Here is a 16,845-nt window from a genome sequence, read left to right as displayed (position 1 = left end):
AGATATTTTCATTATATCATAAAAAAATCCACAAAATACGAAATTAATAATCATCTAAATATTGCTAATATAAATATAATATAAATAAGGGTTATTTTCAAACATAGTAAAATGAGCCAAACTTATTCTTAAGTACAGTAAAATGATAGACAATGATAAGTGAAATTTTGTTATATTTAAATATATTTTCAACGGTTTTTCATTTAAAATAATTGCCCTAATTAATAGACATGTTAACTTGTTTGAAAACTATAAAAGATTTATTTACTAATTTATATTTATTTTTTGAGTATTTTGTTTTTATAATTTTTCTAAAAATATTTATCCAAATCGATATTTTCATAAAATTTAATTGATATGTGGGTGGAAATTGACATTTTAAGCCTCGACCAACAGTAGAAAGCTCTTGTTTCCATGTTTCTTAAAGACCGTCACCCCATTTTCTTCTTTTCCCTATCTTTTTTCAGGTACACTCTATGTTGGGTCTCTCTCTTTTTTTCCTTTTTTTTCCTTTGCTGAATCTGCCCGAAACCTGAGGCGGCTTCTTCTTCTTCATCCAGAGAAAGCTGCAAAATTAAGACAGCCGAAATTTGAATTCAAAGACAGTGCTGTTGATCTTCAGTGACCATAAATTTACTGCGGCTTCATCATTCCTCAGGTGTCAAAGACTCAAAAACCGAGCCTTCTCTGTTTACAATTACAACAACAAACCAATAAAAGACGACATTGATTTGTGAAACTGTCATACGTTTATTATTTAAACTTTTTCTTCTAAAAAAGGCAATGCATTTTTTTTTTTTTTTTATTCTTTTACCCTTTTCAGCTGATTATTTGATTCTGTCTTCATTTCCTTATATGGTCCTTGAAAGTTTTCTCATTTTTAACTTTTTGTAGATCTGCAAGAAAATGGCGACATCGAAACAGGTTGAAGGAAGCAGTTTCTCAGGAATGAATCAAACTGTGAATGAGTCAATTGAAAGAGATGAAGAAGAGAAGGGAAATCAATCTCCATTGAGCTTCAAAAGCCTCCTCTGGCATGGTGGCTCTGTTTATGATGCTTGGTTTAGTTGTGCATCAAATCAGGTCCTAAAACTTCAAAATTCACAAAACCCACCAAAACCCATCATTTTTTTTCCTTTGTTCTTCTTATGTGGATGTTAAAATTTAATCCAAATGTCTTGAATCTGTTATCTGCTGCCTCATACGAGTAGTTTAGAGAAATGCACTGGATAGACTCTCTAACCTTAGTGATGTATTCTTCTTCTACCTATTTACTGTTTTATCTTTATTTGTCAATTTCATGATAGTTTGTTTTTTGTTTTTTTTCTTTATAGGTTGCTCAGGTTTTGTTAACTCTGCCATACTCTTTTTCTCAACTGGGTATGCTCTCAGGGATCATATTTCAAGTGTTTTATGGGATTATTGGAAGCTGGACTGCATATTTGATCAGTATTCTTTACGTCGAGTATCGAAGTCGAAAGGAAAAAGAGAATGTCAGTTTCAAGAACCATGTTATTCAGGTTAGATTGTACAAAAAAAACAAAACTTTAGAACAACCCATTGATCATTTTTTTGGAAATTTGAAGAAGTTTTTTGTGTTTGTTTAGTGGTTTGAAGTGTTGGATGGGCTGTTAGGTCCATACTGGAAGGCTGCTGGATTGGCTTTCAACTGTACTTTCCTCCTCTTTGGATCTGTCATTCAGCTAATAGCTTGTGCAAGGTCTTTATGTCACCCCACAATGTCCTCTTCTCTAATGTCAAATGGCCTAAATTAACAAAAAGAAAATGAATTACTCCTGCCTTCATATTTTTTCATATGTTCAATATTACCTTAACATTTTTCTTTATCAATATGTGGAGTAGGGAATTGAATCTCACATCGAATTTGATAGTGCAAGTTTATGTCAATTGAGTTATACTCACGTTGACGATATTACCTTAAGTTTGTTAAAATATGACAAAAATTGGGACCTGAATAAGAGTGTTTGTTTACAACATTCTAACAAAGTTTACTACAAAGAGTAATTTTGAAACTTTTATGAAAGGTCAAAGGCTAATGTTATATCTTCTTTTAAAATATGGATGTCTTTCAAAAAATAAAAGGTAAAGTTTAGGATAATTGTTTTCAATAATAAAACCGTAGAAAATATTTTCAAATATAACAAATTTGTCATTGTCTATCAAGAATAATACTGTTTATCACCATAAACAGTGACATTTTACTTTAGTTGTAAATAAGTTGAGTCATATTCCTAAATTTAAAAAAAGCCCTAAAATTTAGGGTCGTTTCTTTATTTAATAAAATATGTATATATAACAAAACTTGACACGTGAGGTGTTATGTGGGTTCCAAGAACTTATCCAATATAGTTGTCTAATGATCTAAATTGAAAGAAAAAATATGTTTGTGACTTTATATAAAAACTTTGATAATAATGATTGACATAGTTCTTTTTTTTTCAGCGTAAAGTTGAGAGATGAAAATAGAAGGGGTTTTAAACCTTGTAAATAAAAAGAAATAGTAAAATATGCAATGTGGTGATAATAGTAGACTAATGTGTTTATTTGTGAATATGGCAGCAACATATATTATATAAATGACAAATTAGACAAAAGGACATGGACTTATATATTTGGAGCATGCTGTGCTACAACTGTGTTTATACCATCTTTTCATAACTATAGAATATGGTCTTTTCTTGGCCTTGGAATGACTACTTACACTGCTTGGTACCTGACAATTGCAGCTCTTCTTCATGGCCAGGTCTCATCACTCATCAAATCAAATTCTCATTTTCTTCCCATATCAATATTGTTCTCATTAATTATTCTTTTTTTTATATATATATATTTGAAGGTTGAGGGGGTCCAACATTCTGGCCCAACCAAAATGGTGCTTTACTTCACTGGGGCAACCAACATACTTTACACTTTTGGTGGCCATGCTGTCACTGTGTAAGTCTTTTATCTCCTAACAATTTTGAATCAACTTCCTTAACTATTTCTTTCGAAATAATTAAGAATACTATTTCTACGAAAAATATCATTTAGTGATATTTGTCAATCATATTCCGTCTCTAATTATTAATGGGGGTTTGGATTGAAGCTCCTTTAGGCATGAGAATAAGCTATTCCCATGCATTTCCATCAATGATACTCATCTAAAAATGTGGGGTTTCTTGATGTCTATTCTCTATCCTCTTTTAATACATAAATTTATTCTTTTATTTTATATTATTAAAATTAATTAATATATGAATTTAACTACTCCCATTAATTAATTAATTATATAATAAATCGTAAAAAGTCGTTGCATTAATACTATTAATTATAATTAGTTTATCATTGATTAATTATAATTTTATTTTTTTTTTAATTACAAAATGTTATATTTATTTTTTTAAATTGATTTTGATTGTTAAATTAATACATCATATTTATATAAACTCATTAAATTGGTTCATCAAATTAGGTACCCAAATAACTTTAGTTATAAATAACTCATTTTACAAATATTCATAATTAATAATTAATTAATATTATTATTTGATAGTTAAATAATTAATTTTGTTTAAAATTTTGAATTGAATTTATTGGTTATCTATTAATTTATTTAAATCTTATAAAAATGCCCATAATTAATTTTATATATAACCAAATACAATCATCTTTTATTTCCTTACTTCACCGTCGAGAAACGACATTTAAAGTCAAAGTTATTGGGTGAGGAAATGGGGAATGGGAAAGTAGGGTTTGTTAATAATGGTAAGTTGGTTTACACATCATACTATAAGTTTGTTATTTATTTAGTACATAGATTTTAGGTTGATGTGTTATCTCATACCACCCTGAAATATAGGTATCACCATTTGTAGGTAGACTAAGGTTTTAAGTTTGAAATTTTTATAACTTTCTAAAAGAAGAAAAAAAATATTATTATGCATTAAAATTTGGATTTTTTTAACCTAAAAGAGATTAGTAGAGGTTTAAACAGTAGAACGTACTAGTATACCATTTTGAAATTTAAAAACTAACTAAAAATGGATTGTTTTTAAATATAGGAGAATGAAATCTAATATTTATAAATATAACAAATTTCACTGTTTATCTGCAATAGACCGCGATAAATTACTATCTGTGTCTATTAGTGTGTCTATTGCGGTCTATCGTGGTTCATGCAGATAGAATGTGATATTTTGTTATTGTTTATAAATATTTTCAGCAATTTTACTATTTAAAATATTTTTCTTTAAAAAATAAAGTCAAAATTCAAGAATAAAAATTAACATTTTTTCCAATATGGAATGAGATGTTGAGGTTAATTGTAGAAAGTTTGTACAAGTTGATAACTTTTTTAAAGAAAAAATTAAAAAAAAAATACCTGCAATTAACCTCTGCCCGACATATTCTATTTCAAATAGAAAAATGAAATAGTGTTGATTGTAGCTAATTGGAGATTACTAATTAGTATTTATAGCAAGAGGTAGTTATTATAGTCTTAGGATAGTACTTGTCCCTAATATACCTAAAGTATTCTAAAAACATAGGGTGTAAAAGAATATCCTCCCTTTTATAAATTTAGGTTGAATTATATAAAACACCTCTAAATTTTGTTGTTTTTTTAAAAAATTTCAATATTACTCCTTATTTTCATGAATATTTTAAAATTATTGTTGTTATAGAAATTCTTTTCATTTCTTTTATGAAAATTAAATAGTATGACTGCAACTTAGAATAAAAAAATAGATCATCACATTATTTTAAGTAATTGTCACATCATTTCAAATCTTGATTTATGTATAAAATCTTAAAGAATTTTTACTCGAAAAGTAGTTTTAAAATACTTATAAAAGTTCAAAAATAACATTGCAATCTAGGTATTTTTTTAATAGTAAAATTTCTAGATTTTATAATTTAGTCTAAATTTTAGGATAATTATTTTAAATGGTAAAACTATTGAAAAGATTTTTAAGTATAGCAAAATGTCATTGTCTATCAACTATAGATTGTGATAATCACAATAGATATTTATCGGTATCAATGATAGATAGTGAAATTTTATTATATTGGTAAGTAAATGGAATCATTTTTGTTTATTTGAAAGCGACCACAAATTTTATTGAATTAAAACTACGAATTTGAAAATGAGTAAAAAAAGAAAAGACAAGAAAAAACTGAAGCAAAATTTTGGCGCAACAGGGAAATTATGGACGCGATGTGGAAGCCTCGAAAATTCAAGTTAATATATCTCATCGCCACTCTCTACGTCTTCACTTTAACCATCCCCTCCGCCACTGCCGTCTACTGGGCTTTTGGCGACCAACTCCTTTCTCACTCCAACGCTTTCTCTCTTCTTCCCACCAACGGATGGCGCACCACCGCCGTCGTTTTGATGCTCATTCACCAGGTTCGCTCATTTCATTGCATATTTGATTTGATTCTCTCTTTTTCTTCGCTTACGCATTTCGTTGAACGGTTGGCGTACAGTTCATAACATTTGGTTTTGCTTGTACGCCGTTGTATTTCGTGTGGGAGAAAGTGATTGGAATGCATGAAACAAAGAGCATGTGTCTTAGGGCGCTTGCCCGATTACCGGTTGTTATACCCATTTGGTTTTTGGCCATTATTTTCCCTTTTTTTGGACCCATTAACTCTGCGGTGGGGGCGCTTCTGGTTAGCTTCACCGTCTACATCATCCCTTCTTTAGCCCATATGCTCACTTTCAGATCTGCCTCTGCCCGACAGGTAAATGCCCTTTGCCTTTCATCTTTCTATTTCATTTCTTCAATTATATTTTACCTAATACGCGTTTATCCAACTGGCATTGTCGAATTCTCGTCCTAAAGTTGAATATTTGATTGATGCATTCAATCTGCCCTCACTTCTTGACCATATCATTGTTGGGTCATGGTTTGATTTTGTCTAAATTTCCATTAATTAGGCAATCTTAGCTGCTAGCTGAATCATTGGATATTTAATGCAAACTAGGCTCAGAGTTCAGAACATTCCTTGCTTAATCTAGAGCTGTTTTTATCATCTTTGTTCTTCCATTTGAGATAAAATCGTTTGGTTGAATATTCTGTTTGTTACTTATGATTCTTCCGTTTGAGCTTCAAACTTATATATATAACCCTTCAATGCCTGCCTACTACTCTGTATATTCTTATCTTATTTGTCCTTGGAATTGATGAAAACATTTATATGATATGAATCAGTACCAAAGACTAAGTATGTTGGAAACTTTGTGTTAATAATTTGACTGTCCTACTATGTCCCAATAGAGTGTCACCGAAGTACAAGTGTTAACAGTGAGAGTTTCCTAAAGAGAGTTGGTCCTTTCATCTCTTATCATTTTATGGATGTGGTTCCAGCTGTATGATTTAAGCTGTAAGTGAGTTCCAACAGACAGCCATTTTAACCCCACTGGTTGCTATAATGACTAGCATTTGAAATTTCATGAAACATTTCATTATGGGAGTGGGTAGCATTTCTTTTTCATTCAGTTATCTGCTTTCGTCACAATTCTTCATGCTAGCCACATCTTGGACTAAGTTGGGCCAATCAAACACACCCTGTAGTATGTTGTATCCTATTTCACAATCCAAATATTGCAGCTTTTTCCTTTGTACGGCCGAAGGATAGGACCAATGTGTTGGCTAATTGAGCGACATTTTAGGCTTTTTAGATAATTGTCAAATCAAAGTATCTTGCTTTTGATGCTACTCTTGGCAACTAATTTGCAGCTTTTTAATCCTAATTACTCTTGTAGTTAAGCGTGCTAAACGAAACTGACTACAACTAAAGAATGGTTAGCCAATTTAGTTTGGCTATGTTGTTCTAAAATTGATTTTGTTTGTATGCGTCAATTTGGAGTTGACAACTTAGTATAGGTTTGGCTTTAGAAAAATCAGGTTTTGATATCGTTACTATTGTTATACTTTTTGATATGATGTTTTATTAAATTAGTATATTAGTTTTGCATCAATTTTTTGGTCAAAACTTGACTTGGACATGCCTGCACTTATACCTCTACTTGTAGATTAATGCCATAGGATGTGCATAATAAGGATGGAGTTTAATGGGACAAGAAATTATCAAATGAAGTTGGAGGCTCATACTTTGTGACATGCGTATTAGTGGTTTGTTAGAAACAATAAATTGATTTAATGACTCTAGCATGGAGCACCCAAGTACAAGCATATTGTACTAGCTCTATTTTACATTAATCCCATTGAATAATTTATCAAATGGGACCCTCCTAATATTGTCACTTGATATGCCACTGATGTTGTTAATTAAAATTTAGTGGTACATATAGAACTTCAGAAGTTATCATAATTGTACAACAGTTGCAACTGAAAAACCCTGTAGATATTTAGATGAATGAAGATGATGATAGTACAAACTATTATTTGCGAGTATGACATGTTAGGAAAATGTATATTTTGGGTGCAGAATGCTGCAGAGAAACTTCCAATCTTCCTCCCTAGCTGGGCAGCCATGTATGTGGTGAACAGTTTTATAGTGGTCTGGGTCCTGGTCATTGGGTTTGGATTTGGAGGGTGGGCTAGCATGGCCAATTTCATCAAGCAAGTTGACACTTTTGGGCTTTTTGCAAAGTGCTACCAGTGTCCATCCCAGGGCCCAGCAACGCCCCATCATTGAATTTTCTCCATCTACTATATAAATATATAAGGCATACACAGGGAGCAACAAACTTCCTCTCCCCCACCCTTCTGATATGCATATTAATCATTCAAATCTTGTCTCTGGTCAGTCTATATATTTCTCAATATGATGTTTGTCTCATTGTTATTATTATTTTTTAGTGCAAATATGTGAAACTGGATAGAGCCCATTCTTAGATGCATATAAATCATCTTCTCCCACTCTTCCACTCTTTAGTTATGTACTTGTTGGAGGAACTGAATACCAATTGCTATCTCTGACGAATTTTATAAAGTATTTCAAGGATGTTTCTGCATTAGGGAACATAAATGGAACTGCCCATTTTGAGCTTTGCATTTTTTGCTTTCTTATTTGATTTAATTAGTTTCAAGATGAAGGGCTTCATCCATTTAACTAAGCTATGCCCATTTTCACATCAAGAGAACACATATGTTATTGACTTCTACTGATCAGTCAATTATTTGTATACAGCTAGTAGCTAATTTTGATAAAAACAAGTTTGACATATAATCATGCATAAATAGTGCATAAAGTTGGTGTTTGGATTGTGATGGATGAGATTGATGATAAGAAACAAAGCCATCTGTTTGTCATGAAGTGACAGGGAAGAAAAGGGACCCTGTTTGCTGTTTCATAATGTATTAGGACAGAAATTTTCTGGGAAAATGAGCTGAATGAAATAAGCCACATTTTTAATTAATAGTCTATTTATTTTATGAACTCTATTGTTGATAAGCTTTATTAGCTATATAGTCGAATTTTACTATATTTACTATATTTGCTATATTTGCAATTGCCTCTAAAATAAAATAGCTTCTCTCATTCTTTTTTTTTTTTTACATGAATAGCATAATTGACTATTATTTTATACAAAAATTACTTTTTCAGCCCTCATTATTAAGGCATATATATATATAAAGATGTATAAAAGTTTCTCATGGTTATGAATTTTACAAAAGGGTCTCTTTTCAAAATCTATATAATTGAGTAAAGTTTTTCTAAAAATCTGAAAATTGTTCCCCTAAAAAATAAAAGCAAGAATCAACAAAAAGTTTCGAAAAAGAAAATAATGTATATTTGATATTTACATCACAATATTTGAATTTTTTATAAATAAACTAGAGTATATTTGATAAGTGTATGAATAAGACAATTGGTACACAGTATCATTTGCATATATAACTTTTAATATATTTGTAAACACATTAAAAAAACAAACTATGATATATGTGATATATATTTTATATTTTTCAATATATTCGACATACTTGAGATCACAATAGAGAGACGATCAATTTTAACGAAGTCTCTCAAATGAAGGAAATATTAATTTTAAATATCCTACCTTAAATGAATATCAACCGAAATTAATAAATGATAATAACAAAGTCAAAATTTGAAATCGTTAATAAGGAAATAATTAAATATTTCAAAAATTTTAGAATGAGGATGAAAAGATTAAATTTGTCCACAATTAAAGCTACAAACTCTTAAAAATAATTCAAAGTTTATGAAATATATGACAGAGAAATTTTCGTGTAAAAATATGAAACGAAGAAAATATTACACTCAGTGTGTGTGATTATAAAATAAATAGTCTAAAATTGCCAAATTAAAACCAATTAATATATTATGTTTTTGACAAAAATGTTACAAGTGGACTTCGATGAACCGTCTCAAAAAAAAAAAAAAAAAAAAAGGAAAAATATTTTTTTTTCCTTAGATTTAAGGTCTAGTTTTTATTTATTCTTAGATTTTAAAATGTTATACATTTGGTCCTTGAGTTAGGAGTTTTTTTTTTTTTTTTTTTTTTTTTTTTTTAAATTTATTCTCTAAATTTCAAAATATTATAATTTTACTCTTGCGATTTGAATTTTGTTTCAATCTGGTTTCAGTCTTCAAGATTTTACATTTTTAACCTCAATTTTTCATTAAATATTAACTTTCAATCATTGACAATCAATTTCTATTAATTAATTAAAATAAGTATAAAGTGAAATATTAAATTTAATTTTAAAAGTGATAAAAAAAATAGTGAAACTTAATTAATTATAATTCTTTTAATGGTTTTTAGTTTATTAACATAAACTAACATCAGAGATAAAAATAAGTATTTAGTGAATAATCGAAATTAAAAGTATAAATCTTGAAATTTAAAAACTAAATTGAAATCTAATTAAAAAATTAAGGACTAAATGCGTAATATTTTGAAACCAGTGTACTAAATAAAAACTAGCCTAAAACATTATGGAAAAAAAATATATTTTTCTAAAAAAAAAAAATTGATCAAAAGAAATTTTATATATTAATATTATAAAAACTCTATTTTATATGTCCAATCAATATAAATTTGTGGGAAGATGAAGATGATTTTAACACTAATTTTTCAATTTCATATTCATGTGCACTTTAAATTATAATAATTAACCATACGTTAAAATTAGTGTGTTGTTTGAGATTGTTGAATGAGAAATTTTGGACCAATCACAAGTCACCACATCGTTTACTAAATTAACGATGAATTTCTAAATCATTGACTTTAGGTCTAATTAGAAGTTGACACATGTCCCGAATTGAATTGAAGACAAGTTTCGATGACGTCACGCAGATGAATAAATTGGTCCAATTTGATATTACTATTTGGACTTAAAGTCCAAACTACAAAAAAAAGTTGAATTGGACCTAAATTCCAGATCAGGTCCAAAACTAACTAATTGGGGCCAAGGGTCAGGCCCATGGACCAACCAAGCCCACGAAGCCCTCCTGAGAACTTTATAAATAGAGAAGTTCTCTTCATTTGTAAAGGCAACATTTTCTACACTTAGATGACCCAGAGAGAATTCACTAACAAGCAGAGGACTCCCAAGACTTCTGAAGCTGCACTCCTATAAGGCAGAAGACCTTTGAAGACACAAATACTCTTCCAAGACTTCTACTTCAAGCTTCCAAGACTCCTGAAGCTGCACTCCTATAAGACAGAAGACCTTTGAAGTCACAAATACTCTTCCAAGACTTCTACTTCAAGCTTCCAAGACTCCTGAAGCTGCACTCCTATAAGGCAGAAGACCTTTGAAGACACAAATACTCTTCCAAGACTTCTACTTCAAGCTTCCAAGACTCTTGAAGCTGCACTCCTATAAGGCAAAAGACTTGAAGACACAAATACTCTTCCAAGACTTCTACTTCAAGCTTCCAAGACTTCTGAAGCTGCACTCCTATAAGGCAGAAGACCTTTGAAGATACAAATACTCTTCCAAGACTTCTACTTCAAGCTTTCAAGACTCCTGAAGCTGCACTTCTATAAGGCAGAAGACCTTTGAAGGCACAAATACTCTTCCAAGACTTCTACTCCAAGCTTCCAAGACTTCTACTTCAAGAACGTTCGGTGCTTTCCTTCTCCAAGTCAAGCATATTCACCCAACTGAGAGAGAATCAGAGGATCAAGTATTAGAGATCGAACAACATCGCATCAAATCAACTCCAACATCAACACCAACTTAAGTTCAACTCCACGAAACACGTTTCTCCAGAAACCTCGTGCGAACAAATTGGCACGCCCAGTGGGACCTCTCTACCTCTCGTCTCTCTCTCGTCATCTGAGTCAACAAATCTACAAATGGCGCCAAAAAAAGTTACATCCAAAGCTACCGTCGCAAGCAACACTTACATAAGCTCTTTCATCACGGAGGAAATCTGGGGCCAGCTGATGGAATTTCCTAAAGGCGGGATTATCATTAGAGAAAATCTCTTGTTTGAAAACTATGCTTCTGTTACTGATCTATCAGAGAAAGAATCACATTTTGATGTAGTGTTTGTCATGATGACTGACGTAACGACTGAGTCGACCATGGCAGACATGAAGGTAAAGATAAATCTCCAAATGAAGGCTGTAGAGGAGCGAGATCATGAAATCGCTGCTTTAAGAGATCAGATACAGGCTCGAGATACTACTAAATCAAGTCAATCCTCAGCTATAAAAGCCAATAAAGAAGGAACAACTATCTTGCAGGAAAGTCAGCCACCACAATCCACCTCTATTGTCTCCTTATCAGTTCAACAGTTCCAGGATATGATCACAAACTCTATAAGAGCTCAGTACGAGGGACCGTTGCAAAGCTCCTTTATGTACAAGCCATACACCAAGAGAATCGACAACCTCAGAATGCCAGCTGGGTATCAACCTCCAAAGTTCCAGTAGTTTGATGGAAAGGGCAATCCAAAACAACATGTTGCACACTTTATTGAAACCTGTGAAAATGCAGGAGCCAGAGGAGAGCAGCTAGTCAAGCAGTTCGTCCGTACCTTGAAAGGAAATGCTTTCGATTGGTATACTGATTTGGAGCCAGAAGTGATTGATAGTTGGGAACAACTAGAAAGGGAGTTCCTGAACCACTTCTACAGTACAAAGCGTATTGTTAGCATGATGGAGCTGAAAAACACCAAACAGTGGAAAGGAGAGACAATCATCGATTACATCAACCGATGGAGAGCTTTAAGTCTGGATTGCAAAGATAGACTTACTGAATTATCTGTAGTGGAGATGTGCACTCAAGGCATGCACTGGGAGCTTTTCTACATCCTACAAGGGATAAAACCTTGTACGTTTGAGGAGCTGGCAACACGCGCTCATGATATAGAGTTGAGCATTGCCAATAGAACTAAAGATTTCCTAGTCTCTGAAGGGAGAAAATAAAAAAATGATGCCAAGGGCACTGAAAATATCATGGGTAGTGTCACAAAAGAATCTATGGTCGTTCATATGACCCTGCTGAAATTTTCCTCCAAAGGAAAATAAACAAGATTTGAAAGAAGGCACAATGAGGGCGAGAAGCGTCGTCCAACTCTTAAAGAACGACAAGAGAAGGTTTATCCATTCCCTGACTCTGATGTGGCAAATATGTTGGAGTAACTACTAGAGAAGCAACTTATTCAGCTATCGGAATGCAAGCGGCCGGAACAAGAAGGAAAAATGGATGATCCTAACTACTGCAAGTATCATCGGGTCATTAGTCACCCAGTTGAAAGGTGCTTCGTGCTGAATGAACGAATTATGAAGTTGGCTCGTGAAAAGAAGATTGAGCTAGATTTGGATGAAGTAGCTCGGATAAATCATGCTACAGTAGCGGTGACTTCAAATGTTCCAATACTGTTTGTGTCCCATGCTCAAAGACAAAGCCCGATCTAGTTTGGAGAATTCGAGCCTATAGTTGTTCGGTTCCAACAAGATATTCAAACAACAAATTCCGAAAAGAAAGATGAGCTTGTTGAAGATAACAATGAAGGGTGGATAGTAGTGACTCATCGAAAGAGAAGACAACCAAATTCCACCCAAAAAGAGTCGCGTTCCTATCGAAGCTATAAAAGAAGAAACAAGACTCATAAAAAGAAAGGCAAAAAGATGACACGGAAGCCTAAACCTGTTAAGAAAGAAGACAAGGACTTCCCTCAATTTCGACGGCTGGCAACTTCGGCAAAATTTCTCCCAAGAAGCTTTCTCAATAATCATCCAGAGAAAGTATCAGAAGTTGTTGTATGTCACACTGTCGGCATAGTGGAAGTCGACAACAATCATGTAACTGCTGAAGAAGTCAACGACTCAGAAGAAATGAAGCAAAGAACTTCAGTCTTCGATCATATTAAGCCTTCAAGTGCTCGATCTTAAATCTTTCAAAGATTGAGTATGGCCACGGTGGGAGAAGAAGACCAATGTCCAACGACTACTTCTGCTCGAACTTCAACCTTTAAAAGGATAAGTATATCCACATCAAAGAAAGATCAACCTTCAACATCTGCTTTTGATCGTCTCAAGACAAAAAGCGATCAACGTAAAGGAAGGATGAAATTCTTGAAGCCAACGTCATTCCATGAAGAAAACAACGACGAAAAGATTCACAGTCGTGTCCCTTCACGCATGAAGAGGAAATTTTCTGTTGACATAAGTACAGAAGGTTCCTCGATAGTGAAGCCAAAACTCATCATATTAACGAATCCTACAAATGAAGAGGATAATCAAAACCATGATGAAATAAGAGCTTCTGAAGTTTAAATGAAGAAGCTCCTCTTCGTAAGAGCCTAAACTGCATGATGCTCCTAGCCCGCATGAGCTTAAAATGTGAACGGCCCAAAAAAAAAAATTGTATGAACTACGTTACAACTTGATCCCTTTCATTAGAAAGAGTATGTAGGCAACTTAAAGAAATTTAAGTTCAGTCGTGCATAAAAAGAAAAAAATTCTCTTCGAACTACATTATGACTTGATCCCTATCATTAAGAAGGGTATGTAGGCAACTTGAAAGAAACTTCAAGTTCATTCCAGTTAAAAAAAAAAAAAAAAAAAACTTGAACTACGTCATGATTCGATCCCTTTCTTTAAAGGTACGAAGGAAACTTAAAGAAATTTAAGTTTAGTCCATCAGAAGAGGTACCACAACCACCTTAGTATAATACTACAAGATTGATGTTCATCATCCCCGTCGAAAAATGACACTTTAGATTGAAGATGTTCATCCCTCGTAAGAAGCCAACACAGTAAATAAAAGGCACACACGTGGAATGCCCTTCGCTTCCTCTTTAAAAGTAAACTTATACGCTCCTCATTCTTCAAGTTTAGAGGCTTCATCGATGCTTCATCTTCATGCTCGAAGTCACAAAGTCAAGCCTACTGCCAAAGCTTCATGCTTCATCAAACTCAAATGCGAAGAATTTGTTGATGCTTTGTCAAACTCAAGTGCGAAGGTCTCGTCGATGCTTCTCCATATTTAAGTTCAAAGGCTTTATCGATACTTCTCCATCTTTAAGTTCAAAGGCTTCGTTGATCCCTCTCCATCTTTAAGTTCAAGATTAGCATGCATGGCCCCACTTCCATCTTCAAGTTAAAGGTCGGTATGCATGACTCCGCTCCATCTTCAAGTTCAAGGTCGGTGTGCATGGCTCGGCTCCATCTTCAATGACTCGGTCTACAAAATCATGTCGCAGCTTCGCTTCATCTCCAACCTAATGACGCAACTTCACTTCATCTTCAAAGTCGTGGCGTGGCTTCGTTTCATTTCCAAACTAATGACGTGGCTTCGCTTCATCTCCAAGTCGTGGCGTGGCTTCGTTTCATCTCCAAACTGATGACGCGACTTTGCTCCATCTTCAAAGTCGTGGTGCGGTTTCGTTTCCTCTCCAAAATATTGGTACTACTTCACATCTTCTCCAAAATTTGTGTAGCTTCGCTTCCTTTCCAAAAATATGGGTGTGGTTCCACCTCATATGCGAGATCAAGTTTGGTTTGTCTAGCTCTACCTCATATGCGAGTACGACTCTAGTTCATCCGGCTCCACCTCATATGCGAGGACAACCCTGGTCTGTCTGGCTCCGCCTTGTACACGAGATCGACTCTAGCCAACCTGACTCCGATCAAAATCTTGATGGCACATTCTTCTCATCTTCAAGGTTTGATGGCATATCCGCCTCATCTTCAAATACTCAATGGCATATTTCCCTTATCTTCAAATTTTGATCAAGGAACATAACAAGGCAAACCTTTCGATGATCCTCCCTGGGTGATTGAATAGGAGAGTTGTATGTCTTTGCGAGGCCCTTTTCCATGATGATTAGGATACACGAGCGGTGCTACAAGGTAGACCTTTTCGAGATCCTCCCTAGGGTGATCGAATGGGAGAGTTGTAAGCCTTTGCAGAGCCCCTCCCATGACGATCAGGATACACGAGCGGCACTACAAGGTAGACCTTTCCGAAATCCTCCCTAGGGTGATCGAATGGGAGAGTTGTATGCCTTTGCAGGGTCCCATGACGATCAGGATGTACGAATGGTGCTACAAAGTAGACCTTTTCGAGATCCACCTAGAGTGATCGAATGGAAGAGTTGCAAGCCTTTGTGGGGCCCCTCCCATGACGATCAAGATACACGAGCACACCAAAGGCAGGTCGATGAGATTAAAAAAAAGAAAAAAACTTGTTTTGTTGTGCTCCTTTGGTTGCATCGTAACTCCTACAAAAAAAAATAGTAGAGGGCAAGTTAGTAAAAAAAAAAATTAAAAAAAGAGAGAAAAAAAAATTAAGAAACAAAAAAAAAAAGAAAAAAATATATATGAAAACAAAAAAAAGGAAGGGAAGCCCTAATTCCCCATCTTTCCTTTTTCTCCCTTCTCCTTACTTGCAGCTTCCTACTGCAATTCAAGGCTGATTTGTAATCTGAGTCCGATTGACAAAGGATGTAAAGAATGTAAGATCGAAAGAGAATCACAATTCAAACTGCAAAGAACGTAAAAACGAAGGAGATCACACTACAAGATGAAGAAGAGTATGTGTCCTGCCAGTATTTATATAGCTAAGTTCGATGGGATTTTTTTCTACTAATCAGTTGAAATCTGATAAAATCACGGGTTACTCGAACTGAATACTGTTTATTTTGTTGTGGAACTCCGATTCTTGCTGAAATTAGTTGTTTAGAGTCAACAAAAAAGATCATGCTCGATTGGAGGCTGCCTAAATTAGGGGCCACGGTGGAGTTTTGAATCCCCAAATTCAACGGCGAGGAGTTTTGAGCTTAAGACTTGAGAGAATCTGGCATAAGCAAACAGTATAGAGAAGGAAATCTCGCTAAGGCTGGTATCTTTAGCCATAAAAAATATGAAAAAAATTATTAATAAAAAAAATAATAATAATAAAAAGGGAGAATCTCGCTCGAAATGCTCTCCTAAAATCTCGCTCTCTCCCACTTTCTCGCTCACAATCTCGCTCTCTCCCACGATCTCGCTCTCTCCCACAATCTCGCTCTCTCCAGTGTCGCTCTCTCCTAAAATCTCGCTCTCTCCACTCTCGCTCTCTTCAACAAGCCAGCTAAATCGAGTGAGATAAATGTCAAATCCATTCCAAATTAAAATTTGGCCATATCCCAAATTTTATCAATATTCGAATGGTTAACCTTGATATTGAGTTATGAATAAAATGTCGAGTCAAAATTTGGCTATATTCCAAATTTTATCTCAAATTTAAATCAATCTTAGTTTCTATACTCATTGCCAAGTAAAGTTGAGCATATCCCAAATTTTTATCTCAAACCAAAATTGATCAAGATTCAATTTCACCCAAAATTCTATTTCGAATTCGAATTAAGTTAAATTAAATTTGCAATTAAAATGGAACATAA

General features: G+C 33.6%; 1 protein-coding gene and 1 pseudogene across 2 annotated transcripts; both read left to right on the top strand.

Moving 5' to 3' along the window:
* The first annotated feature begins 430 nt into the window (after positions 1-430).
* Positions 431-8,026, top strand: LOC120075249 (auxin transporter-like protein 1). 2 transcript variants are annotated; one of them, XM_039028466.2, is made up of 9 exons: positions 431-658; positions 895-1,083; positions 1,335-1,520; positions 1,608-1,720; positions 2,581-2,764; positions 2,858-2,955; positions 5,200-5,407; positions 5,488-5,745; positions 7,456-8,026. In XM_039028466.2, exons 2-9 carry the CDS (start codon positions 907-909, stop codon positions 7,663-7,665), a joined length of 1,434 nt encoding a protein of 477 aa, XP_038884394.2. In that variant the 5' UTR covers positions 431-658; positions 895-906; the 3' UTR covers positions 7,666-8,026. The 2 variants fall into 2 exon arrangements, with proteins under 2 accessions (XP_038884394.2, XP_038884395.2); XM_039028467.2 differs by having other exon boundaries at positions 456-780.
* A 3,279-nt stretch (positions 8,027-11,305) lies between these two features.
* LOC150036889 (uncharacterized) lies at positions 11,306-12,382 on the top strand (annotated as a pseudogene).
* The last annotated feature ends 4,463 nt before the right edge of the window (positions 12,383-16,845 follow it).

The sequence above is a fragment of the Benincasa hispida genome, chromosome 4 (genome assembly GCF_027475165.1).
Source record: "Benincasa hispida cultivar pf3 chromosome 4, pf3_genome.v1.1, whole genome shotgun sequence".
NCBI lineage: Eukaryota > Viridiplantae > Streptophyta > Magnoliopsida > Cucurbitales > Cucurbitaceae > Benincasa > Benincasa hispida.
This window is presented reverse-complemented; position numbering and strand designations above follow the sequence as displayed.

Excerpts from the sequence above, each read along its gene's own strand:
- LOC120075249 (XM_039028466.2), top strand. The coding sequence starts at position 907 with ATGGCGACATCGAAACAGGTTGAAGGAAGCAGTTTCTCAGGAATGAAT. Across the intron at positions 1,521-1,607 it reads TCAAGAACCATGTTATTCAG|TGGTTTGAAGTGTTGGATGG; the intron begins GTTAGATTGTAC and ends GTGTTTGTTTAG. Across the intron at positions 5,746-7,455 it reads GATCTGCCTCTGCCCGACAG|AATGCTGCAGAGAAACTTCC; the intron begins GTAAATGCCCTT and ends TTTTGGGTGCAG.